Raw genomic sequence first — 27,665 nt, forward strand, 5'->3', positions numbered from 1 at the left:
CGATGAGACCAAAGCGCAGCGTGATTTGAATTCATCTTCTTTTAATAAAGAAAGAACACGGAATGAACTATACAAAAACAACAAAACGAACGTGAAGCTATATAATCATAGTGCTGACACAAGCAACTAAACATAGACATAGATAATCACCCACAAAATACTCAAGGAATATGGCTGCCTAAATATGGTTCCCAATCAGAGACAACGATAAACAGCTGCCCCTAATTGAGAACCAATCTAGGCAACCATAGACATACAAAACCCCTAGACTGGTAAACAAACCCCATAAACATACAAAAACCCTARACAGGTCAAAAACATATAATCACCCATGTCACACCCTGACCTAACCAAAATAATAAAGAAAACAAAGAATACTAAGGTCAGGGCGTGACAGCCAGAGTAATTATAAACTGCTATTCCTAGATGTATTCAATAGCAATTGATGTACAGTTCAAATCTCCCAGTTTAGAATGATTTGGGGTCTAGGTAATTTGGGTAAACCAACGCTGGCTGAACAGTAAGCAGACAGAGGCTTACATCTAATTATGTGCATTTCAACTGCATTAAACTTTACCAACAGGGCAGATTGTCATTTTATATCTCTTTTGTACAATTACATGTTACAGTACAAATCCCTGCTGGCAGGAGATTATAAATGACAGAGGAAACTACTGTCCATCTTTTTGAGCCACTACACATTCTATCAAATCTATCCGATTTGCTACCAAACCACTGCTGAATATATCAGTCTTAAATCCGCTCCAAATAAAATAGCTTTTCCTTTTGAGGCCCTACCATTCTATACAATCCTATTTGCTACCACTGCACTCAACTCTTCACTCAACTCCACACAAAACAAGTTCCCCCCTGTTGGTATTACCTAGGACTCTGTTAATCAATCCCATCAACTAAAGTAGTTTCCCCTCTCTGTTCAGGCTGACACAATCTAATAATGGTGTCCAGAAAGACTGGATGTTGATTTTTCACATTTTCAGTCCAACACCATTCATCCCTCATCCCTCCATCTCTCTTTGATCTGTCATTCCCTGTCCTCCCTTCCAGACCATCCCGCTGAGGCTTGTAGTGGGGTCTGGTTTGGTCTGGTATCCACACTGAGCAATCCCTTCTAAAGAAGCAGAGCAATCCCACAGAGCAATCCCTTCAAAACACTCTGTCCATGCAGTGTCAAGCTGTCTGCCTTCAGGTACACATCCCTACTGGGATGCTTTTACCAATGGCTGAAGACCAGAGTTGGGGCTCAAATAAACCTGAATTTAACCTGCTTCCCCTGCGCCGACCGAGACATGAATGGACAATACTGTAACAGGATACTAATGAGTGGTCATGTGGGGCCTAATACGTACAGTCTCACAGCTGAGATCTTATAATCATTATGCAATATAAAGTTGTGTTCTATCTAGTGTACTTTCATACTCAGAAAGTGATGTCAAACAAAAACCCTGAAAGTGTGGAAGGACAAGAGAAACACATATACATGAGAACAAGATAAGAATACTTATCAAATATAGATATAAACTACTTCTTGTATGACAAGTGATCTTTTACAAGCATAACATTAATGTAAATTATGATGATTGACAGCTACAGCACATTCGGAAAGTATTCAGACCACATTGTTACGTTACAGCATTATTCTAAAATGGACGAAAAAAATWAATCCTCATCAATCTAAACACAATACCCCATAATAACAAAGCGAAACTGATTTTTATATATTTATTTATTTAAAATAAAAAATATATATTTTATTTACATAAGTATTCAGACCTTTGCTATGAGACTCGAAATTGAGCTCAGGTGCATCCTGTTTCCATTGATCATCCTTGAGATGTTTCTACAACTTGATTGGAGTCCATTTGTGGTAAATTCAATTGATTGGACATGAATTGGAAAGGCACACACCTGTCTATATAAGGTTCCACAGTTGACAGTGCATGTCAGAGTAAAAACCAATGTCAAGGGTGTGTAYGGGAGGCGAAGTCAGGTGCAGGAGAGCAGAGTGTAGTGAACAGGTGCACTTTAATTCCATACTACAAAATACAGCACATAAAAATAATAACGTGCCAAAAACACGGAACATGGCAAAAGTAAAGCGCCCAACAATAATCCACAACACAAACAAACAATTACACACAAAGACATGATGGGCTAAATACATGTAAATTGATTAGGGAATGAAAACCAGGTGTGTATAGGGCAAGACAAAACAAATGGACATATGAAAAAATGGAGCGGCGATGGCTAGAAAGCCGGTGACGTCTATCGCCGAACGCCCCCCGAACAAGGAGAGGAGCCGATTTCGGAGGAAGTCGTGACAACCAAGCCATGAGGTCGAAGGAACTGTCCGTTGAGCTCCAAGACAGGATTGTGTTGAGGCACAGATCTAGGGAAGGGTACCAAAAAATGTCTGCAGCATTGAAGGTCCCCAAGAACACAGTGGCCTCCATCATTCTGAAATGGAAGAAGTTTAGAACCACCAAGACTCTTCCTAGAGCTGGCCGCCTGGTCAGACTGAGCAATCGTGGGAGAAGGGCCTTTGTTAGGGAGATGACCAAGAACCCCATGGTAACTCTGACAAAGTTCCAGAGTTCCTCTGTGGAGATGGGAGAACCTTCCAGAAGGACAACTATCTCTGCAGCACTCCACCAATCAGGCCTGAAGGAAGCCACATGACAGCCTGCTTGGAGTTTGCCAAAAGGCACCTAAATGACTCTCAGACCATGAGAAACAAGATTCTCTGGTCTGATGAAACCAAGATTGAACTCGTTGGCCTAAATGCCAAGCAACATGTCTGGAGGAAACCTGGCACCATCCGTACCGTGAAGCACGGTGGTGTGGGGATGTTTTCAGYGGCAGGGACTGGGAGACTAGTCAGGATCGAGGGAAAGATGAACGGAGCAAGGTACAGAGAGATCCCTGATGAAAACCTGCTCCAGAGCGCTCAAGACATCAGACTGGGGCGAAGGTTCACCTTCCAACAGGACAGCGACCCTAAGCACACAGCCAAGACAACGCAGGAGTGGCTTCAGAACAAGTCTCTGAATGTCCTTGGGTGGCCCAGCCAGAGCCTGGACTTGAACCGGATCAAACATCTTTGGAGAGACCTGGAAAAAGCTGTGCTGTGGCGCTCCCCATCCAACCTGACAGATCTTGAGAGGATCTGCAGAGAAGAATGGGAGAAACTCAAAATACAGGTGTGCCAAGCTTGTAGCGTCATACCCAGATGACTCGAGGCTGTAATTGCTGCCAAAGGTGTTTCAACAAAGTACTAAGTAAAGGGTCGGAATACTTATATAAATGTAATATTTCCGTTTTTTTTTGCATTTGCAAGAATAAAAAAAAAACTGTTTTGCTTTGTCATTATAGGGTATTGTGTGCAAAATGTAATCCATTTTAGAATAAGGCTGGAATGTGCAAAAAGTAAACGGGTCTGATACTTTCCAATGCACTGTACTACACTATATATACACAAATATCTGGACACCCCTTCAAATTTGTGGATTTGACTATTTCAGCCACACCCGACAGGTGTATAAAATCGACCACACAGCCATGCAATCTCCATAGTCAAACATTGGCAGTAGAATGGCCTTACTGAAGAGCTCAGGTTGCCACCTTTCCAACAAGTCAGTTCATCAAATTTCTGTAACTGTATGTGCTGTTACTGTGAAGTGGAAACATCTAAGAGCAACAACGKCTCAGCGGTGAAGTGGTAGGCCACACAAGCTCACAGAATGGGACCGCCGAGTGCTGAAGCATGTAGCACGTAAAAATTGTCTGTCCTCGGTTGCAACACTCACTRCCAAGTTCCAAACTGCCTCTGGAAGCAACATCAGCACAAGAACTGTTCGTTGGGAGATTCACGAGCAGCCACACACAAGTCTAAGATCACCATGCGCAATGGCAAGCATTAGCAGGAGTGGTGTAAAGCTCGCCGCTATTGGATCTTGAAGCAGTGGAACCTCGTTCTCTGGAGTGATGAATCATGCTTCACCATCTGGCAGTCCGACGTACAAATGTAGGTTCCCCGAATACCAGGAGAACTCTACCTACCCCAATGCATAATGCCAACTGTAAAGTTTGGTGAAGGAGGAATCATCAGCTAGAGATGTTTTTCATGATTCAGGCTAGGTCTCTTTGTTCCAGTGAAGGGAAATCTTAACGCTACAACATACAATGACAATCTAGACGATTCTGTGCTTCCACAGTTTTGGGAAGGACCTTTCCTGTTTCAGCAGTTTGGGGTAGGCCCTATCCTGTTTCAGCATGACAATGCCCCCCTGCACAATGCAAGGTCTATACGGAAATGGTTTGTTGAGATTGGTGTGGAAGAACTTGACGACCTGCTCAGAGCCCTGACCTCAACCCCATTGAACACCACTGGGATAAATTATTATCAGTCACGCTGTGGTGGTGTTGAAAGTCCTGTGTGGGTCAGTTGGTAGAGAATGTTGCTTGCTACACCAGGGTTGTGGGTTTGATTGGATTGGCAGTGTCTTGAGGGCATGAAGGAGGACAAGGAGGGTAGACTAAGATAAATGGAGAAAATTATGATCATTCCCATTGATGGCCTAACATTTTCTGAGAGTGGGAACTGTCTACTGAAAGAAAGACATAACCACTGCAAGAAAGGACATTTCCTTAGATTAACGTCAAAAGGTTCCCCAGTGCACACAAAAGAAAACGAATTTCAAGACATTCTTTTTTTCTTTTTTTTTTTTAACCTTTATTTAACCAGGTAGGCTAGTTGAGAACAAGTTCTCATTTGCAACTGCGACCTAGCAAAGATAAAGCAAAGCAGTTCGACACATACAACAACACAGAGTTACACATGGAATAAACAAGCATACAATAAATAATACAGTAGAAAAATCTATATACAGCATGTGCAAATGAGGTAGGATAAGAGAGGTAAGGCAATAAATAGGCCATGGTGGCGAAGTAATTACAATAAAGCAATTAAACACTGGAATGGTAGGATGTGCAGAAGATGAATGTGCAAGTATAGATACTGGGGTGCAAAGGAGCAAGATAAATAAATAACTACAGTATGGGGATGAGATAGATTGGATGGGCTATTTACAGATGAGCTATGTACAGGTGCAGTGATCTGTGAGCTGCTCTGACAGCTGGTGCTTAAAGCTAGGGAAGGAGGTAAGAGTCTCCAGCTTCAGAGATTTTTGCAGTTCGTTCCAGTCATTGGCAGCAGAAGGAGAGGCGGCCAAAGGAARAATTGCCTTTGGGGGTGACCAGTGAGATATACCTGCTGGAGCGCGTGCTACGGGTGGGTGCGGTTATGGTGACCAGTGAGCTGAGATAAGGCGGGGCTTTACCTAGCAGAGACTTGTAGATGACCTGGAGCCAGTAGGTTTGGCGACGAGTATGAAGCGAGGGCCAGCCAACGAGAGCATACAGGTCGCAGTGGTGGGTAGTATATGGGGCTTTGGTGACAAAACGGATGACACTGTAGTAGACTGCATCCAATTTGTTGAGTAGAGTGTTGGAGGCTAATTTGTCAATGACATCGCCAAAGTCGAGGATCGTTAGGATGGTCAGTTTTACGAGGGTATGTTTGGCAGCATGAGTGAAGGATTAAAAATATTGCATGAAGGGTTTTCATCAAAGGAAGAGTGACAGGAGAGATACAAATGGTTTTCATTAACATTTCATAATTATAAAATAAAATATTTGGTGAAATTATACATTTTGTGTATGGTTCCCTAGAAACAGGGTTGGCTCATCTTACCCCTTTGGCTCAACTTACCCCACTCTCTCCTTATACATTACACTGTACGAAACCAACTGTTGGTTATATGAAAAATGTAAAGTAGTAGTATTGTGTGGATTAAAGTAAATGACGTTTGGATATGGTGGACAATGTTGAAGGCTAGCAAAGCAATTATAGCCCTGGAGATATTTCTTGTACTAATGTATTCAGTATTTATTAAATCCACCCACTTGCATCAGAAAAGGGCCTTTTTTCGATTCCGCAATTCATAAGCATAAGGTTTGCTCCAGGCGTTGATTCTTGCCTGCATAAAAAAATGATTTGAAAAGAGAGGTGAGAGAGAGAGTGAGACATAGAGAGAAAGAGAAAGAGAAAGAGAAAGAGAAAGAGAAAGAGAAAGAGAAAGAGAGAGCAAGTGAGCCAGAGAGAGGGGAAGAGAGAGTGAGTGACAGGCAGAGCTCAGTATCTCTGTGGTCAAAAATCCATTTCACGTAACGTGTGGAGAAACAGAGAAAATGGTCTATAGAGAAACCAGTCCATAGTAGAGGGTGAAAAAAAAATCCCACTCTGCTCATACCAAGTAGACAGGATTATTAAATAATGACAGAGAATACAAAACGAATCAAAGTAACCAACAGTATGACTAATAAGATATATGATTTGCATAATTCAACCTCGGTGTGAGTTTTACATTTAACAGACCGAGATTCTGTTTTAAATTACAAATATTTCATTTATAAGAGACTGGAAAAATGTTGACTCAGTTTCGGTCATTTGATCTAAACTGAACATGAATGTGTCTAGCTTAAAAAGAACTTAAGAAGATGTATTTAGGGGCCTCCTGAGTGGCGCGGCAGTCTAAGGCACTGCATTACAGTGCTAGAGGCGTTAATACAGACCCGGGTCCATTCACGGGTCCGTAGTACAATTGGCATAGCGTCGTCCCAGCTAGGGGAGGGTTTGGCCGGAGGGCTTTATTTGGCTCATCGTGTTCTAGTGACTCCTTGTGGTGGGCCGGGTGCCTGCGGGCTGACCCCGGTTGCCAGTTGAACAGTGTTTCCTCCGACACATTGGTGCAGCTGGCTTCCGGGTTAAGCTGGCGGGTGTTAAGGCTGGTCATGTTTCGGAGGACGCATGACTCCACCTTTGCCTCTCCCAAGCCCGTTGGGGAGTTGCAGCGATGAGACAAGATTGAAAAAGGGGATAAAATATGAAATAAAAAAATGTATGATGCATTTAAGCTTTGTATAGTTAATAAACTATAATGTACTTGTGTTTACACAGACTTCTCTGAAACCTTTTACTCATTACCAAACCAATGACCTCTGAAAGCTAACAGAAACGTCAATGTTGATTCAAAGTGTGACCAGAAAATGTCACCAAATAAGGATCACTTATGATCAACTTCATATTTGTTACATTACAATGCCGTGAATGGCACAATTCAAGGATCTCAGCCATAGCCTTTATCAGACACTTGAAGTATGTTGCTCACTATATTTCCCAAGCAATTTGAGTCAAATTCTCAAGGTACTGTTGGAAATCTGCTTCATTTGTGTTGCATTTCGAAGCCACAGTCAATCCTATATATCTCAGACCCTTGAAATTTTCTGTATAATCTGGTAGTGTTTTCCAAAGACAGTTTGAGTCAGTTTCTCGAGGCACAGTTGGAAATGCATGAGCACTGCAGACAGAGGGAATCACAGCCCAGGCCAGTGACTCACAAGCAATCTGGAGAGAACATGCCCTGTGGCAAAGCTGCGATAGATAGCATGGCATAGCGCCTGCACAGAGAGGCACATCGAGAGAGGGCCAGACCTCACCCGATCTGGTGGAGAGAGAAAAATGTATCTGGCTCTGTGTTGTTTCATCTCTTTCTCCGAGATCCCTGGGAAATACAAATCTCCCTTAAGGAGGTGTTTAAAGGCACAGCAGAGTTCTAAAACACAACAACTACAAGGGTTCTCCTGTGACTGGAGACACCTGTTACTACTGGCCCTAGAGAGTAAACAAAACTGGAGAATATAAGGGTTTTATCTATCGTATCTTTGCCATCCATGTCTTTGGGCTAAGAAGAGGAGAGGAATTTAAGATAATTTATTTGAGAATTTTGACCGTTGGAGCATGAAGAATAAATAACTAATTGTTCTGCAATTTAGAGTGGAACATGTTTTTTACTGTCTTTGGGCAAAGAAGAGGAGAGGATTTGAAGAATGTCTCAATAACTTTTATTCTTGATTTTTACCAGTATAATATCCTTGGAGCATCAATAAATTTGTAATTTTCATGAAAGATTTACTGGATATTTAGGATTTTAGAAGCAGATGGGATATGGTTTGTTGAAACTAAAATGGTCTATTTGTTATACTTTTGTGGTATTCCATAAAGATATAGAATGCTGTTGGGAATCACTGCAGTGTCATAGAGCTCACCAGCTTGTTTTCCTAAAAACCGGGAATGAGTTACCTCTGGTTCGTTCAGTCATTCCTATGGGGAAATTACTGGGGTTTTGGGATAAATGCAGAAAATAATGTCTGAGGTTAACACAGGCTAAGGAGATCTTATACATTTTGTTCTATGAGATATCAGTCAGTTAACATGGCCTTTATGAATTATGAGGCCTTTATGTTCTTTATGTGCTCATTGTGATTACATAAATGCTTCAAAATTCACAAAAAGTGTTGTTAGCTGATTAAGATGATCTCRCAGAACAAAACCTATAAGATCTCATAAGCATGTGTTTACCACAGGACATATTTTCAGCGTTTATTAGAAAATAAAAAAATTAAAACATTAATATAAGCTTTGACCACGAACCATGGCGGAGTTAGTGCCTACAAAAAGACGCTATTACTATTGCTCTCTATTGACCATCACAACAGTGGACTGTAGGTTTTGTTCAAGCTGTTGAGTCGATTCAAGATGCTGATCATTGTGACCTAAGTGTCTCTCCTCATCTTACACATATCCTTCTATGAGTAATGCTGGTTCCCTCTGTTCTTCAGAAACAACCAGTGGCAAACCAAACACAGATTGCTCCCATTGGATACCAAGCAGGCTAAATGTTACAGTGATGCTTTGCCAGAGAGGAATAGGCGAATGTCAATGTACTCCATAATCTTTGGCTTCGCTTGGGGTGGTTCACTCTAATGTGACAGGCGGGAAACAGAGAGAAGGCCAACTGTAATCATTGGCTCAGAGGGACTGACAGTGCAGGTGCCTAATAACCATCCACTGACCGTGACGCACTCCGATCCATCCATTTTTAGAACCCCTAGGATCCTTCCTCACCCAGTGATTGGTGGCTGAAGACGCCTGCGCTCTGACATTAATTTGTCACAATTTGCGACTTGCTAACCTGCCTCTCCTTAATCACAATAATTTATTTAATTAGTTTGGACATAAGCCACAAGGTCCTTAGAGCCACTGATGAAGTAAATCTTTTTAATTTGTGGTTGGTCTTGTGGCTGCACACTGAAACTTCTGAAAATTGTTCTTGAATTGAAATCCAATTTTGTTTTCTTAGTGGTATTTTTGGTTGCTATGGCGTTGCCAAGGAAAGTCTGTCAGGAATCAGAGAAATACTATTAGAATATTTATTGTAATCAWTATAATCAGGGCACCGATGGGATCATAGGCATAACAAAACATTCAAACTGGAGATTTTTTGTCATGTATTTTTTTACAGCTACAAAATGTATTGTGTTGTGGGATTGGTAGTTACGGTATTTCACACAAGACGGAAATTGGAGTGTAACAAAAGGTAATTTTATATAAACTCAGCAAAAAAAAGAAACGTCCCTTTTTCAGGACCCTGTCTTTCAAAGATAATTCGTAAAATCCAAATAACTTCACAGATCTTCATTTTAAAGGGTTTAAACACTGTTTCCCATGCTTGTTCAATGAACCATAAAAAAATTATGAATATGCACCTGTGGAACGGTTGAATAGACACTAACAGCTTACAGATGGTAGGCAATTAAGGTCACAGTTATGAAAACTTAGGACACTAAAGAGGCCTTTCTACTGACTCTGAAAAACACAAAAAGTAAGATGCCCAGGGTACCTGCTCATCTGCGTGAACGTGCCTTAGGCATGCTGCAAGGAGGCATGAGGACTGCAGATGTGGCCATGTCCGTAAATTGCCATGTTCGAACTGTGAGACGCCTAAGACAGCGCTACAGGGAGACAGGACAGACAGCTGATCGTGCTCGCAATGGCAGACCATGTGTAACAACACCTGCACAGGATCGGTACATCCGAACATCACACCTGTGGGACAGGTACAGGATGGCAACAACAACTACCCGAGTTACACCAGGAATGCACAATCCCTCCATTAGTGCTCAGACTGTCCGCAACAGGCTGAGAGAGGCTGGACTGAGGGCTTGTAGGCCTGTTGTAAGGCAGGTCCTTACCACCAATCACCGGCAACAACGTCGCCTATGGGCACAAACCCACCGTCGCTGGACCAGACAGGACTGGCAAAAAAGTGCTCTTCACTGACGAGTCACGGTTTTGTCTCACCAGGGGTGATGGTCGGATTCGCGTTTATCGTCGAAGTAATGAGCGTTATACGGAGGCCTGTACTCTGGAGTGGGATCGAATTGAAGGTGGAGGGTCCGTCATGGTCTGGGGCGGTGTGTCACAGCATCATCGGACTGAACTTGCTGTCATTGCAGGCAATCGCGTTACAGGGAAGACATGTGGTACCCTTCCGGCAGGCTCATCCTGACATGACCCTCCAGCATGACAATGCCACCAGCCATACGGCTCATTCTGTGCATAATTTCCTGCAAGACAGGAATGTCAGTGTTCTGCCATGGCCAGCGAAGAGCCCGGATCTCAATCCCATTGAGCACGTCTTGGACCTGTTGGTTCAGAGGGTGAGGGCTACGGCCATTCCCCCCAGAAATGTCCAGGAACTTGCAGGTGCCTTGGTGGAAGAGTGGGGGAACATCTCACAGCAAGAACTGGCAAATCTGGTGCAGTCGATGAGGAGGAGATGCACTTCAGTACTTAATGCAGCTGGTGGCCACACCAGATACTGACTGTTACTTTTGATTTTGACCCCCCCTTTGTTCAGGGACACATTATTCCATTTATGTTAGTCACATGTGTTTTACATATTTTTATTTAATCTTTATTTAACCAGGTAGGCTAGTTGAGAACAAGTTCTCATTTGCAACTGCGACCTGGCAAAGATAAAGCAAAGCAGTTCGACACATACAACAACACAGAGTTACACATGGAATAAACAAACATACAATCAATAATACAGTAGAAAAATCTATATACAGCATGTGCAAATGAGGTAGGATAAGAGAGGTACGGCAATAAATAGGCCATGGTGGTGAAGTAATTACAATAAGCAATTAAACACTGGAATGGTAGGATGTGCAGAAGATGAATGTGCAAGTATAGATACTGGGGTGCAAAGGAGCAAGATAAATAAATAAATACAGTATGGGGATGAGGTAGATTGGATGGGTTATTTACAGATGAGCTATGTACAGGTGCAGTGATCTGTGAGCTGCTCTGACAGCTGGTGCTTAAATGTCTGTGGAACTTGTTCAGTTTATGTCTCAGTTGTTGAATCTTGTTATGTTCATACAAATATTCACACATGTTAAGTTTGCTGAAAATAAACGCAGTTGACAGTGAGAGGACGCTTCTTTTTTTTGCTGAGTTTAGTTGTAGAGAGTGTAGCTGTATAAAGCAGAGGTGATTGTACTGTTAAAAAGTGTTCAGTACATACATAGTTTTCGCCTTAGATACCACATGCAATCAATCCAGCCCTAAATGCTCTTGCTAACATATAGTCTGGAAAAATAAAAACAACTTCAGAAAAACAAAAAGCAACATATTGTTCTCAGTTTGAGCAACTGTTACACAACGGATAGCATATATTTGCTGTCAGAACATGGCTAGGTTATTATCAATTCATCTAGACAAGTAATCTTGTTTAAAGATGTGTAAACTGCATCTTCATGTAACAGGGGTCAACAGTGTGGGTGTAGTGCTGCACCATTCTATTGTAATGATCCGTTTGCTGTGACCAACCCGGGGGGAGGGGGTAACGGGGTTGGGGTTTTCTCTGTTCTGCTGCCTCGACAGCATTAGGCCAGCCATCAAGAACAACAATTCAGTCAGAACCAATGTGGCAGGAATGTCCATATTAGGAAGAGCCAATAGTAACAGTCTTGGCGGATTAGAAATCCTTTTTTGTAAGCAGGAAGTCACCCCGCTGTGTATGATGATGTCATATTGCTATCTGCGTTTGTGTATCTGTGTGTGTTAGTGTGTCTATTGTCTATAAGTGTTGTTATGCAAAGCTCCTGAAATAGAAGCAGTTTTCTAGAAGATCTTGATTCCCATCACAACAGAACCACCTCACCTTTGGCWCTGAATGAGTTTTCACTTGTGTTTTGGTTACAAGTAATTTTTTCATTCCAACCCAATGTTTATCATGGCTACATGACTCCACTACATGATACATGGTTCCCCTCTGGCTGAATTGAACACAGTGTGTGTGTGGTGACACGTAACAGCAATTATTCACATTGACATATTTCACAATGACACCCCCTACATAATCAGAAGCCAGGATCATTTCAGCTTTTGTCAATCAAGCATCAACATCACAGTGAAACCATGTTGTTGCCTAAAATCCTGAGTCAGAATTTTTGATGCGCAAATCCCAAGACATTTTATATGTTGATTAGACAAAGCTTTTATGTGCATTAAGGGGAAATCAGCCACAATCAGTAACTGTTTCAAACATCCTAAATCAACCACTAAATGCAATAGTTTTTTTTGTTGTTGAGGCTTTTGCTCTGCTGTGACAATAATCTCTCCATTAGGGGCATAATGAGAAAAGACAGTAGGCTAAATCAATGATTTATTCATGTTTGTGGTGTTCGATGTTTCCCATAATTGTCACAACACCCTGTACATTTGGTGCCATGTATGTTGTGGTATAGTGACGTACATTATGGCCACTTATACCGTGGGATTTTTGAAATCTTGTTTCTGATTGGCTTGAAGGGCATTCTAGAGCATGCATGATTTCCCTATAATGCCCAGCAATATTCAAAGGCTATGAAGTTCATTTTTACATGTTCTATGTTAAGCTGCTTTTGAAAGTAGAATTTAAAACATTCTTGGCATTGTTGAATTTGATTTTCATAATAGCAAACTACTGTAGGAGGACTGTTGGTTTTGTTCGCTAAGCTAGCAAGTCTGTTTGATTACCAAGGCTGTAGCTATCTGATACATTTTCTAGCTACTGTAGTGGATAGTGAACTCATTTTTACCGGGAAATTAACAAATTTMTAGTGGCAAATGTGTTAAATTATAGCCGTGGTATAAGCGGGATAATCAACTCAGGGTTCTATGCGTTCTCTGGAAAATAATGCAACTCCGTGGAAGGTTGGTGCCACTCCGATTAGGCTATGCATTGTGACTAACAACTTCCACGGCATACTTTATTTTCCTTAGTACGCATAGCTCCTCATTGATTATCCCTTACATGATTGTAAAATAATCCTTTTAAAAGACACAAAAATATATTACAGCTATGAAATTAACTCATCACTTCTTTGAATTAACTTATAAGTTAAATTGCAGGATACATATAGAAAGTCAATTAGAAATCCTAACTAGCAAGTACAATTTTCCCCCAATAAATAGCCCCGTTTGTCTAGTCCTGTCACGTTCGTCATAAGGAATGGACCAAGGTGCAGCGTGGTAGGCGTACATTTTCCTTTAATCAATGAACACTGAACAAAAAACAACAAACTACCAAAACGAAACGTGAAGCTAATAATAGTGCTGACATGCAACTATCCATAGACAAGATCCCACAAAACACAAAGGGGAAATGGCTGCCTAAATATGATCCCCAATCAGAGACAACGATAAACAGCTGCCTCTGATTGGGAACCATAACAGGCCAACATAGACACACAAAACACCTAGATGACCCACCCTAGTCACACCCCGACCCAACCAACATAGAGAATAAAAAGCTCTCTATGGTCAGGGCGTGACAAGTCCATATAACTTTAGCTAGTTAGCAATCACTAACCAAGCTATTGTGAATGACAATGGTAGCCAGCTATATAAAAGCACTGGCGAAGAGTAGGGACGTAAAACATTCAGCCTGCTACACAGACCCTATGGACACTCCATAGGGTCTGTGTAGCAGAGCGGCTGGTTAAATAGTGCTTCAATTGTGCTTAGGAGCATTGTGTGTGTTCTTTTGCTTATTTGTAACTTATTTTGTACATAATGTTTCTGCCACCGTCTCTAATGACCGAAAAGAGCTTCTGGATATCAGAACAGCGATTACTCACCTTGTATTGGACGAAGATTTTTTTCTTTAACGTGTCTGAAGCGAAGGATTTACTTCAGACACTGGACACGGCCCAAATCCTCGTCATTAGCATGACGAAGAGACGGAGATATATATGGGTCATAGGTCGGGGTGCCTTGTAAGAATCCGAATATTAGGTTTTGCTTGACTGAGTCATTGCCTGAGTATCTCATGATAAGCTGTAGACCACACTAGACCACACTACGAGTTTTCAGTATTACAGCTGATCTAGCCCCTAAAAGAAAAAAAWAWAWATATATACATTTGTTTACAAAAAAAAGACAGTTTTCATCTATATTGTTCGTAGCTGTCTATTTAAAACCAAAAACCGATGATGGCACTAAGACTGCACTCAAGGAGCTGCATAAGGCCATAAGCAAACAAGAAAATGCTCATCCAGAGGCGGCACTCCTTGTGGCCGGGGACTTTAATTCAGGGAAACTTAAATCTGCTTGACCTCATTTCTACCAGCATGTTACATGTGCAACCAGTGGGAAAAAAACTCTAGACCACCTTTACTCCAGACACATAGATACATACAAAGCTCCCCCTTGCCCTCCATTTGGCAAATCTGAACATAACTATATGCTCCTGATTCCTGCTTATAAGCAAAAACTAAAGCAGGAAGTACCAGTGACTCGCTCAAGATGGAAATGGTCAGATGATGCAATGCTAAGCTACAGGACTGTTTTGCTAGCACAGACTGGAATATGTTCTGGGATTCTTCCGATGGCATTGAGGAATAAACCACATCAGTCACTGGCTTCAAAAATGTGTGCATCGATGACGTGGTCCACATAGTGAAAGTACGTACATACCCCAACCAGAAGCCATGGATTACAGGCAACATCCGCACTGAGCTAAAGGGTAGAGCTACCGCTTTTGAAGGAGCTTATAAGAAATCCTGCTATGCCCACCGATGAACCATCAAACAGGCAAAGCGTCAATACAGGGCTAAGATTGAATCCTACTACACCGGCTCTGACACTCGTTGGATGTGGCAGGGCTTGCAAACTATTACGACTACAAAGGGAAGCACAGCCGCGAGCTGCCCAGTGACACGACCCTATCAAATGAGCTAAATTACTTCTATGCAGACTTCCAGTCAAGCAACACTGAAGCACGCATGAGAGCACCAGCTGTTCCGGACAACTGTGTGATCACGCTCTCCATAGACGATGTGAGTAAGACCTTTAAACAGGTCAACATTCACAAGACTGCAGGGCCAGACGAATTACCAGGACATTTACATTTACATTTACATTTAAGTCATTTAGCAGACGCTCTTATCCAGAGCGACTTACAAATTGGTGCATTCACCTTATGACATCCAGTGGAACATGTACTCCGAGCATGCGCTGACCAACTGGCAAGTGTCTTCACTGACATTTTTAACCTGTTTCTGACCGAGTCTGTAATACCAACATGTTTAAAGCAGACCACCACAGTCCCTGTGACCAAAAACACCAAGGTAATAGGCCTAAATTACTTCTGACCTGTAGCACTCACATCTGTAGTCATGAAGTGCTTTGAAAGGCTGGTCGTGGCTCACATCAACACCATTATCCGAGAAACCCTAGACCCACTCCAATTTGCATACTGCCCCAACAGATCCATGGATGACGCAATCTCTATTGCACTCCACACTGCTCTTTCCCACCTGGACAAAAAGGAACACCTATGTGAGAATGCTATTCATTGACTACAGCTCAGCGTTCAACACCATAGTGCCCCCAAAGCTCATCACTAAGCTAAGGACCCTGGGACTAAACACCTCCTTCTGCAACTGGATCCTGGACTTCCTGAAGGGCGACTCCTAGGTGGTAAGGGTAGGTAACAACACATCTGCCACGCTGACCCTCAACACGGGGCCCCTCAGGGGTGCATGCTCAGTCCCCTCCTGTACTCTCTGTTCACCCATGACTGCATGGTCAAGAATGACTCCAACACCATCAGTAAGTTTGCCAATGACACAACAGTGGTAGGTCTGATCACCGACAACGTTGAGACAGCTTATAGGGAGGAGGTCAGAGACTTGGCAGTGTGATGCCAGGATAACAGCCTCTCCCTCAAAATGATCAAGACAAAGGAGATAATCGTGAACTACGGGAAAAGGAGGGCCGAGCACGCCCCCAATCTCATCGACGTGGCTGTAGTGGAGTAGGTTGAGAGCTTCAAGTTGCTTGGTCTCTACATCACCAACGAACTGTTATGGTCTAAACACACCAAAACAGTCAGGAAGAGGGCACGACAACACCTATTCCCCCTATGGAGCCTGAAAAGATTTGGCATGGTTCCTCAGATCCTCAGAAAGTTCTACAGTTGCACCATCGAGAGCATCCTGACTGGTTGTATCACCGCCTGGTATGGCAACTGCTCGGCCTCCGACCACAAGGCACTACAGAGGGTAGTGAGTACTGCCCAGTACATCACTGGGGCCAAGCTTCCTGCCATCCAGGACCTCTATAACTGGCGGTGTCAGAGGAAGGCCCTAAAAATTGCCAAAGATTCCAGCCACCCTAGTCATAGACTGTTCTCTCTGCTACCACACGGCAAGCAGTACAAAGCACAAAGTCCAGGTCCAAAAGGCTTATAACAGCTTCTACCCCCAAGCCATAAGACTCCTGAACAGCGAACCAAATGGCTAACCCCCCTTTTTACACTGCTGCTACTCTCTGTTTATTATCTATGCATAGTCACTTTACCTCTACCTACATGTACATATTACTTCAATTACCTCGACTAACCTGTGCTCCGGCACATTGACTCTGTACCGGTAGCCCCTGTATATAGCCTCGCTACTTTTATTTTATTGTTGTTCTTTAATTATTTGTATTTTTCCATTTTCCTCTTTTTTCATTTTTATTTATTTATTGTTTACTTCAGTTTATTTCGTAAATACTTTCTTAACACTTGTTTTCTTAAATCTGTGTTGTTGGTTAAGGGCTTGTAAGTAAGCGTTTCACTGTAAGCTCTGCACCTGTTGTATTCGGCGCATGTGACAAATAACATTTGATTTGATTTTAAAAATGTAACTAGTGAGAAATATATTTCATTACTGAAAAAATCTCAGAGTTTGCTTCATTCACTATCATGCTAAACTATAAAATTAAATAATTTTTCCATATCTAATTAATGTATATTACCCAACTTTTTACCTCAGATTGGTGCAGTGGCGACCCGTCATTCAGGGCAGACCCACCTGTTTTGAGCACTACCTGTTTAGCTAAAAAATGTAAATAAAAAATATATACAGTACTAGTCAAAAGTTTGGACTCAGCTTCTCATTCCAGGGTTTTTCTATATTTTTACTATTTTCTACATTATAGAATAACAGTGAAGACATCAAAACTATGAAATAACACATAACGAACCAAAAAAGTGTTAAACAAATTTAAATAGTTTTTATATTTGAGATTCTTCAAAGTAGCCATCTGTAACGGTTGTCCTCCTCCTCTTCTTCCGAAGAGGAGGAGTAGTGATCAGACCAAAATGCAGCGGGTTTTGAAAACATAATGAATTTATTAACTGCCGAAAACTAACACGAAAACAAACACTTGGAATGATTACAAAATAACAAAACAAACGTAGACTGACCTAAACCATGAGAACTTACATATAACACGAAGAACGCAGGAACAGGTACAGACTACAACAAACGAACGAACAAACGCTACAGTCCCGTGTGGTACGTACAAACATACAGACACGGAAGACAACCACCCACAACAAACAATGTGAAACAACCTCCCTATATATGGTTCTCAATCAGAGGAAAACGTAAAACACCTGCCTCTGATTGAGAGCCATACAAGGTCAATTAAACCTGACACTTAACATAGAACAAACACAGACTGCCCACCCAGCTCACGTCCTGACCCACTAAACACAACTATACAAAAGGAAAACAAGGTCAGGAACGTGACACCACCCTTTGCCTTGATGACAGCTTTGCACACTCTTGGCATTCTCTAAAACAGCTTCATGAGGTAGTCACCTGGAATGCATTTCAATTAACAGGTGTGCCTTGTTAAAGGTTAATTTGCAAAATKTCTTTCCTCCAATCAGTTGTGTAGTGACATGGTAGGGGTGGTATACAGAAGATAGCCCTATTTGGTAAAAGACCAAGTCCATATTATAGCAAGAACAGCTCAAATAAGCAAAGAGAAACAAGTCCCTCATTACTTTAAGACATAAAGGTCAGTCAATCAAGAAGTTTGAAAGTTGCAAAAACCGTTGTAAAAAACCATCAAGCGCTATGATGAAACTGGCTCTCATGAGGACCACCACAGGAAAGGAAGACTCAGAGTTACCTCTGCTGCAGAGGACAAGTTCATTAGAGTTACCAGCCTCAGAATAAGTAGGTGTGTCCAAACTGTATATATATTTTTGCATGTTATTTTGGTATTAATACATGCCACATATCAGTTTGCAAACAATGTACAAAAATGAATAATTGAGTTAATATAGCTGCATACAAACATGGTCTCTTTTTTGCTTTCTTGAGTAAGGCAGCTCCAAAATGCAGGTGTTTCAGCCTAGCTCAGTGCTTTCTGTGGTGGTGGGGCAGCCAGCGGAAAGTACAGAGTATAGGGGTTGGTAATGTTCGCCGAGATTGTCTCAGTATTCTGTCACTCATTGGGACACTATGTCACCGCAATACCTACAGGTAGAGCTTGAAAATTCCAGCCCCTTGGGTGCTGCCATAGATTTACATTAGATTTACAAGGTCATTGGCCAGAGATAAAATTACATCAAATCACGTTATATCTACCGCAGCTTTAATTGGATAGATCATGTCAACATCATACTTTCAAAATCTTAGTTAGCAAGCTAGACAAGCAGTTATCATCCTGCATCAAGTCTGCAATCTACTGGCAAATACTTTTCAATCCTTGTCATATGAAGAGAAATTATAGATAAAATGTATCAGTACTCATCGGTCATAAACATTACATAACAAGTTGGAAATCGCAAATTCAACAATGAGTGCTAAGGCGCCACTGCAGCCCCGGGTTCGATCCCAGGCTGTGTCACAGCCGGCTGTGACCGGGAGACCAATGAGGCGGTGCACAATTGGCGTCGTCCTTAGGGGAGGGTTTCGCTGGCCGGGATGTCCTTGTCTCATCGTGCTCTAGCGACTCCTTGTGGCGGGCCGGGCGCCTGCAAGCGGACTTCGGTCATCAGCCCGACAGTGTTTCCTCCGACCAATTGGTGCTGCTGGCTTCCAGATTAAGTGAGCAGTGTGTCAAGAAGCAGTGCGGCTTGGCTCTCGACCTTTGCTGAGTCCGTGGGGGTGAGACAACATCGTAATTACCAATTGGATATCACGAAAAAGGGGGTAACGCCAGGGGCCACAAAAGTTTGAATACATTGGCCATGCTGACAATCCAGCATGACTTCTGTTGCGTTCAAAACAACTGGAAACTCGGACCTGGGAAATCTCAGACTTCAGTGAATTCAAGACAACTGGGAGCTCGGATCAAACTAGCTCCGACTGGGAAAATACGGAAAATAATTTTGAATGGTCATCCAACTCTGAATTCGAAGTCGGGATTTCAGGTCTCTTTATAGAGCCCACAAGAAGGACCACTGTGCCACTTCCTGTTCAAGTGAGCAGAGCACAACAATGTGAGTCAAAAAATGTATTGTATGCTGCTGCATAAATTATGTAATATATACTAAGGATATGTTGTGTAGTAAGCTGTTAGTAGCCCATGTGCCTCACCCTAAACATTTGGTCCCTTTCCTCCCTCATAACTTAGCCTACTGTTCTGACTTGATGGTGCACATGTACTGTAGTCTATAGCCTGTTATAGAGAAATATAATCATTGAGTATTGTATTGTAAGCATTGTCTGCTTATATGCACCCTTATTTATCCTACAGTTCTGACTTGGTGTTCAGGGAAAATACTGTAAGAACAGCCCATGTTCTTAATTCAGTCGCTGTACATTTCAAAGGGCTGAACAAATAGTTATATTGACTATGTYCGTCCTAGCTCGCTCATTAATATCTTAATCAAAATTACGGATTGCCTCTTATCTGCTCGTCGCCCCATTATGCCATAGTTTGTACATCTGAATTGTCAGTAGAAACTACATTTTGTTTAAGCAAGTCAGCCATATCAGCTATGTTTTTTTTAAAGGCAGTGAATGAGGCTGAATGAACTGCCATGAAAATAAATAAATTACTGCRGTTTTTGGACTCATTCTGCAATTTTTACCTTTACAATACCATCGAAAATTAATGTTGAAATTTCAATATATATTCCTAAAACTTAAATGTTTTATTGTCACATACAGTGGGGAGAACAAGTATTTGATACACTGCCGATTTTGCAAGTTTTCCTACTTACAAAGCATGTAGAGGTCTGTAATTTTTATCATAGGTACACTTCAACTGTGAAAGACGGAATCTAAAACAAAAATCCAGAAAATCACATTGTATGATTTTTAAGTAATTAATTTGCATTTTATTGCATGACATAAGTATTTGATACATCAGGAAAGCACAACTTAATATTTGGTACAGAAACCTTTGTTTGCAATTACAGACATCATTACAGTGCTCACTTGAATAGGAAAGTGGTGCGACGGTCCTTTGTGGGCAAATTTTGTCATCAAACTTTGTCATCAAAGTATGGCATTCTCTGGAATTATGGTGCTTTCATGACAACTGGGAACAAGGTTGAATCAAGACGTCAGTGATCTTCAGGTCGGAGCTCTAGAAAGAGGCCCGAGTTCCCGAGTTGGATGACCGTTCAAAACGTATTTTCCCAGTCGGAGCTCGTTATTTTCAGAGTTCCCAGTTGTCTTGAACTCACTGAAGTCTTTCCCAGTTCTGAGTTTCCAGTTGTTTTGAACACGGCAGAAGTCATGCTGGATTGACAGCATGGCCAATGTATTCTACCTTTTCTGGCAAATCATGTTGAATGTTGATCTTTCTAAGTTTGGAAAATAGACCCTTAAACCCAGACTTGGACCACACACCCACTCCCCTTAATACCAGGCTAGTGATAGATTTTGTGGCGACGTAGTGTCCCTATGAGTGACAAAACACTGAGCAACTAGAGAACATTACCAACCCCTATGGTCCGTATTTTCCGCTGGCTGCCCCACCACCACAGAAAGCACTGAGCTAGACTGAAACACCTGCATTTTGGAGCTGCCTTACTCAAGAAAGCAAAAAATAGACCATATTTGTATGTGGATTTATTAATTTAAATATATATATTTTTTTTTACATTGTTTTCAAACTGATATGTGACACGTATTAATGCCAAAATAACATGCAAAATAGGCAAGAAAAAAAACAACAGGTGTGGCACTGGTTCTGCCTACATAGAGAAATGTTCACCGAGTTGCATAGACAGGAATGAGCAGTTAGCTTCCCAGCCAGCTACAATTTGATATGCTACGAGTCAACTCAAAGAAGAAACAATATAAATGTAGCTAACTAGGAAGATACACTACCAAATATAATGTAGGTCTCATTCAGTTAAATACAAAGAAGTAATGTTAGGAAAAAGTAACTCACCTAAAGTTTTAATTCCGGCATCCCAGGCACGTGTTCTTCAGACAGAGGTTGAGGTTCAACATCAGGTGATATTATCTCAGAAAAAGTGGCACGATAACTTGTGGGGGGAGGGGTAGAGGAGGACGTGGAGAAAATGTCCTTAGGTTTGATGTACTGTATGACATTAAGCTACAAGCAAATACAAAAGACAGGGCCGGACTACTGCATTTGGGGCCCCGTGCCACTGACGAAAGAGGCTAACTATGCCTAAAGTATGTTGGTGGCTTATACTCTTAAAGGGATAGTTCACCCAAATAACAAAATTACATATTGGTTTCCTTACCATGTAAGCAGTATGTTGACAATGTATGACAGCAATCCATGCTTTGGTTTAGTTTACCTGGCAGTGGCTGGCATGGTTTCCAATCGATCAAATCCAATTCAAGTCATAGGACCGATGTTAGCATTTTTCGTGCATCATATTCAAACGATCTTTAAGTGACTTTGTTGAGCTTTACAATCCATTTTAGATTCTTTTGAATAATTTGGACATGATGCTCGAAAAATGCTAATGTCAGTTCCATGACTRGAATGGGATTTGTGCCACAAACGCTAAAACTTTATCATTTGGAAACAGTGCCAGGTAAACTAAACCAAAGCATGGATTATTGTCATACCTTGTCCATAAACTGGTTACATGGTAAGGAAACGAATGTAATTTTGTAATTTGTGTGAACTATCCCTTTAATGCAAGGGTCAAGAAATGTTTACATTCTAAAAGGCCATATTTCCCTCAAGAACCATAGGTTCTAACAAGGTTCTAACAACCCTTTAAGAGTATTTTTAAGAGTGTATAGTACATGTACACTTTTCATATGAGATTTTTTGTGTTTGTCCTTTCCCTCCAGAAGGTTAAGGTGTGTCCGTGAGAGGTTGACCACAGGAATGTGAGCTGCGGTGGGAGTGCACATGGAGGTTCTGTGCCTGTATAGGTAAAGATGACTCTGCTGGGAGGCGACGGCTCAGACTATGACTACAGCGCTCTGAGCTGTGCCTCCGATGCCTCCCTCCTCCTCCCTCAACCCCCGCCCCTGTCAGAGCAAGAGGCCCTCAAGGGGGCCTTCTACAAACGKGCCCAACTCCTGCCTGAGAACCCAGACCACCTCCTCACCAACTCCACCCCGCTCTCCGCTGCCCGTAAACTCCATGCCATTATCAACGTCGGCGGGCTGCGTTATCAATTACCCTGGACCACCTTGGAGGATTTCCCCCTGTCCCGACTTGGCCAGCTGCGCCTCTGCAGCAGCTTTGACGAGATCATGTGCGTCTGCGACGATTACGACATTGCCAGCAACGAGTACTTCTTCGATCGTTCGCCCTGCGCCTTCCGCACCATCCTGACCTTCCTGCGGGCCGGGAAGCTGCGATCTCTCAGGGAGATGTGTGCCCTCTCCTTCAGGGAGGAGCTGCTCTACTGGGGGGTCCCTGAGGAGAACCTAGAGTGGTGCTGCCGTCGCCGCCTCATCCAGCGGGTGGAGGAGTGTGACGAGCTGGAGCGGGCAGCCCAGGAGGACGAGGAGGAGGAGCTGATGATGGACACCGAAAGCGGGCACCGAAGGGGCAGCGCCGCCCGGGCTACGGAGACCCGGATGGGACATTATATGAACAAACTGAGAGACATGGTGGAGAGGCCTCACTCAGGCCTGCCAGGGAAGATCTTTGCCTGTTTGTCGGTGCTGTTTGTCACCATCACGGCTGTCAACCTGTCCATCAGCACCATGCCTGCCATGAGAGAGGAGGAGGAGCAGGTAGGTGGACATCATGAGGCCTAGGAGGCATCAGCACAGGGCAACAGGACATACACTCTCACCATGGTTATTACATAGTTATTACATATGGACATAATAATTACACCATACGTATTACATAATTACTAACATAGCCATTACATCAACACAGAATTCTATTCCCCGACCCTTGATAACAAAGCCTGCACTTTGAAATTGTAAATAACTTTTTTTATATCAAAGCTCAAAGAGCATTTGGCAAGTAACATTAATAATTGAGTATGTGTGTGGGCATCAGACCACTCTTCTAATTTGCAAAGAAAACATTTGGAAAAGTCTCATTCTAATCTAATTTAGGTGCTCATTATCATGGCTGACTTCAATCACTGCGGTAATTAACTTTTTCTGGCCTCGGTAGCCAGATAAAAAGAAAATAAATCGAAAATTGGAGTCACACACATACACACACACGCACACACACACTGCACTTCTCTGGTTTCATTGTGAGTTCTARGAGAGTACTTTCAGGTTTAGCAAAAGCAATTAATTTGTCTTTAGACTCAGTTACCTGTATGTAACCATTATGGAACATATTTTTGTACCCAGAAGGTAATTCATTACCCCAGAGGGGAATTACTTTATATGGGGCTCCAAAGGCTTGTACCTGAGCAGTGCATTCCAAAATTGTATCCCTGATATATTATATTGTTACACAGTTAGAATTAATTGAAGAGGAGTATGTTGCTTTCTAAAAGCTGTTCTGTCTGAAAAAAAGCTTATTCTACATTCTGTGTAGATATGATACACTGGTATAAGTCATTTCCGACTGTGTGGGAGTGTTTCATAATAATACTGCGTCCTTTCTTCTGAAATAGAATCAACTCAAAGGCCATTTTATATTATATTGTATGTGCTTTGAATTGGTTAACAATTGAATATCAATTGAAACATCTTCACAAAAACAATGTATTAGAAACAACCTCCCAAATAATACATAACCATCGGGCTTGGAGAGGATTTTCTGGTGCTAACTACATTCAGGACTTTTGTCAGGTTTTTGGTTCAGTACATTGCATTCTCATCTTTTATGTAGCTTAATAAAGCAACACCTACACTCACAACACCTCACTCTGAACAGAACCATCTGAGCAGAGAACAGAGAAGGTGCAATCTTGGAGTTTAACATGAAAAGATTGGCAACAAGCTGTGACTAGAAAATAAATGGTCTGTTATAAATAGAGTCTGTTTTTGATGCCCTGCAGTCTACAATTTGACATTTGAGGAATACAAGTTGGGATACCACAATAATACCCCTTAGATTTTCGGCAGCATAATAGCTCCATCTAGTGTCTAACTACATCCTTGTAACAACAAAAGGTCCAAAATTAGTTCAGAACAAAAGCCTACACACCCTGTGGCTTTATAGGACAAATGGTGAAGAACACTGTTGTATATGCTAGATGCATAATATTAGATGTATGTACAGGTGCTAACCAGTGTCTCCTGTGCCTCTTAGGGCAAGTGCTCCCAGATGTGCTACAACATCTTCATAGTGGAGACGGTGTGTGTGGGCTGGTTCTCCCTTGAGTTCACCCTGCGCTTCATCCAGGACCGGGACAAACTTGCCTTCCTGAGACGCCCTCTGAACCTCATAGACGTGGTGGCAATCCTGCCCTACTACATCACCCTGGTAGTGGACAGCTACCAGGGGGAGAAGAAGCTGGGCTCGGGCAGCAGTTACCTGGACAAGGTGGGTCTGGTGCTCAGGATCCTCCGTGCTCTGAGGATTCTGTACGTGATGCGGCTGGCACGCCACTCATTGGGCCTGCAGACTCTGGGGCTTACTGCACGGCGCTGCACGCGGGAGTTCGGATTACTCCTCCTCTTCCTCTGCGTGGCCATTGCCCTCTTCTCCCCGCTGCTCTACCTCATTGAGAACGAGATGGCTACGACCCACGAGTTCAGCAGTATCCCCGCCACCTACTGGTGGGCCGTCATTACCATGACGACAGTGGGCTACGGGGACATGGTTCCGAGGAGCATCCCGGGTCAGGTGGTGGCTCTGAGCAGTATCCTGAGCGGGATTCTTCTCATGGCGTTCCCAGTCACCTCCATCTTCCATACATTCTCCCGGTCCTACGTGGAGCTGAAGCAGGAGCAGCAGAGGCTACTGCAAAGACGGACACACTTCCTGTTACGCAGGAGGATAGGCGGGCTGGGGAGTAACATGTCGCTGGAGAGTGACTACCCCAGCTGTGGTTCCTCTGGGGCCAGGGACAACTGAGGAGGAGGAGGAGGGGGAGGAGGAGGAGGGATGATTAAAGGGCACAACACACAAAGAAAATTAGAGAAAAGAGGGGTTAGAACTTGGCAACTTCATCTGTGAACAGGGACCCAAATGACTGAGGAGGATGAGAGAAGAGATCAAGGACGCAAAGCACAGACTATAGACAAAGAGACTATAGACAGAGAGACAAACTGAGAGTGATAAAATAGGGGTTAAGTAAGATTACCTGGCAATGCTCTGCTTCCATTTTTTGAGTTTATTATTCTCCAATGGATGACGTCATCTCTGTCTACAGCATTATGATTTAACAGATGCCGGAAATGTTCCCAGAAACCAGAAGATCTGCACAATAGCAGAAAGAAGATTATAATAAACCATATTAGATGATTGACATAACAGTACAACATATTCCATAAAGTCATTTGTCAAAAATAACATGGAAGTACAGTACAGGCTACATATAATATGTGATCGATTTCTTATTCATTTTGTGTCTCAATTGTAAAGTGTGAGTCCATAACCATATTTCTTAAGAGTTACGTACATGTATTGGAGGTGTATTGGTGCTCAGCACTGGGTTGCAATTTTCTGTATAAAACAATGAAGGAATATGTATCTGTACGTAGTTATTATGTGCTCCGTCTCTCACAAATGTACTTCTAAAAACATAGTAATTTGCGTGTAAAAAAATTGTACGTTTGTTTTATTTTTTGCTATTGATTGCTAAATGTTTTGAACTTATTTTTCTCTTTAAAGTTTAACTGAACTTAATCTGATCTGCCTCATGATTGCTTGGACTTATTTGTAATTACCGACTTTTCTGCTATTTCCTAACCATTTATATGTCTATTTTCAAAACACAGCAAATTAAATCAAATCAAATCTAATTTGTCACATGTGCTAAATACAACAGCTGTAGACTTTACCATGAAATGCTTACCTACGAGCCCTTTAAGAACAATGCATTATTAAAAATGAAGAAACATTTTCTAAATGAAAAAAGGAAATAGTAACACAATAAAATAACAATAACGAGGCTATATACAAGGAGTACTGGTACTGAGTCAATGTTCAGGGGGTATGAGGTAGTTGAGGAAATTGAGGTAATATGTACATGTAGGTAACGGTTAAAGTGTCTAGGCAATCAGAATAGATAATAATAGGTAGCAGCAGCGTATATGTAGAGGGTGAAAGTGTGTCTATGTGTGTGTATGTGTATGCGTGTGTTGGTGTGTCAGTGTAGTATGTGTTAGTGTGTCGGTAGGGTCCAGTGAGTATGGATAGAGCCAGGACAAGAGAGGCAGTGCAAAACAAAGGGGATCAATGCAAATACACCGGGTAGCCACTTGATTAACTGTTCAGAAGTCGCATGGCTTGGGGGTAGAAGCTGTTCAGGAGCCTTTTGGTCCCAGACTTTGCGTTCTGGTACCGCTTACAGTGTGGTAGCAGAGAGAACAGTCTATGACTTTGGTAGCTGGAGTATTTGGCCATTTTTAGGGCCTTCCTCTGACACCGCCTGGTATAGAGGTCCTGGATGGCAAGGAGCTTGGCCCCAGTGATGAACTGGCCGTACGCACTATCCTCTGTAGCGCCTTATGGTCGGATGCCAAGCAGTTGCCATACCAAGCGGTGATGCAGCCAGTCAAGATGCTCTCAAATGGTGCAGCTGTAGAACTTTTTGAGGATCTGAGGACCCATGGCAAATCTTTTCACTTCCTTAGGTCCTTAGTGATGTGGACACCGAGGACCTTGAAGCTCTCGACCCGCTCCACTACAGCCTTGTCTATGTGAATGGGAGGCGTACACGGCCCTCAGTTTCCTGTAGTCCACGATCAGCTCCTTTGAGAGCTGCTCCTTTGAGAGAAAGGTTGTTGACCTGGCACCACACTGCCAGGTCTCTGAGCTACTCCCTATAGGTTGTCTCATCGTCGTCGGTGATCAGGCC

General features: G+C 42.5%; 1 protein-coding gene across 1 annotated transcript in view; it reads left to right on the forward strand.

Annotated features, from left to right (window-relative positions):
• LOC111966094 (voltage-gated potassium channel regulatory subunit KCNG1-like) overlaps window positions 1–26,392 on the forward strand; it is a 36,420-nt gene extending 10,028 nt beyond the window's left edge. Inside the window, exons 2-3 of the mRNA XM_023990519.2 lie at window positions 22,555–23,454; window positions 24,950–26,392. Coding sequence (XP_023846287.1) covers window positions 22,645–23,454; window positions 24,950–25,717 — 1,578 coding nt within the window. The 5' untranslated portion in view covers window positions 22,555–22,644 and the 3' untranslated portion in view covers window positions 25,718–26,392. The remainder of the gene's footprint in view (window positions 1–22,554; window positions 23,455–24,949) is intronic.
• Window positions 26,393–27,665: the final 1,273 nt, after the last annotated feature.

This window comes from Salvelinus sp. IW2-2015, linkage group LG7, assembly GCF_002910315.2.
Source record: "Salvelinus sp. IW2-2015 linkage group LG7, ASM291031v2, whole genome shotgun sequence".
In the NCBI taxonomy this organism is placed as follows: Eukaryota; Metazoa; Chordata; class Actinopteri; order Salmoniformes; family Salmonidae; genus Salvelinus; species Salvelinus sp. IW2-2015.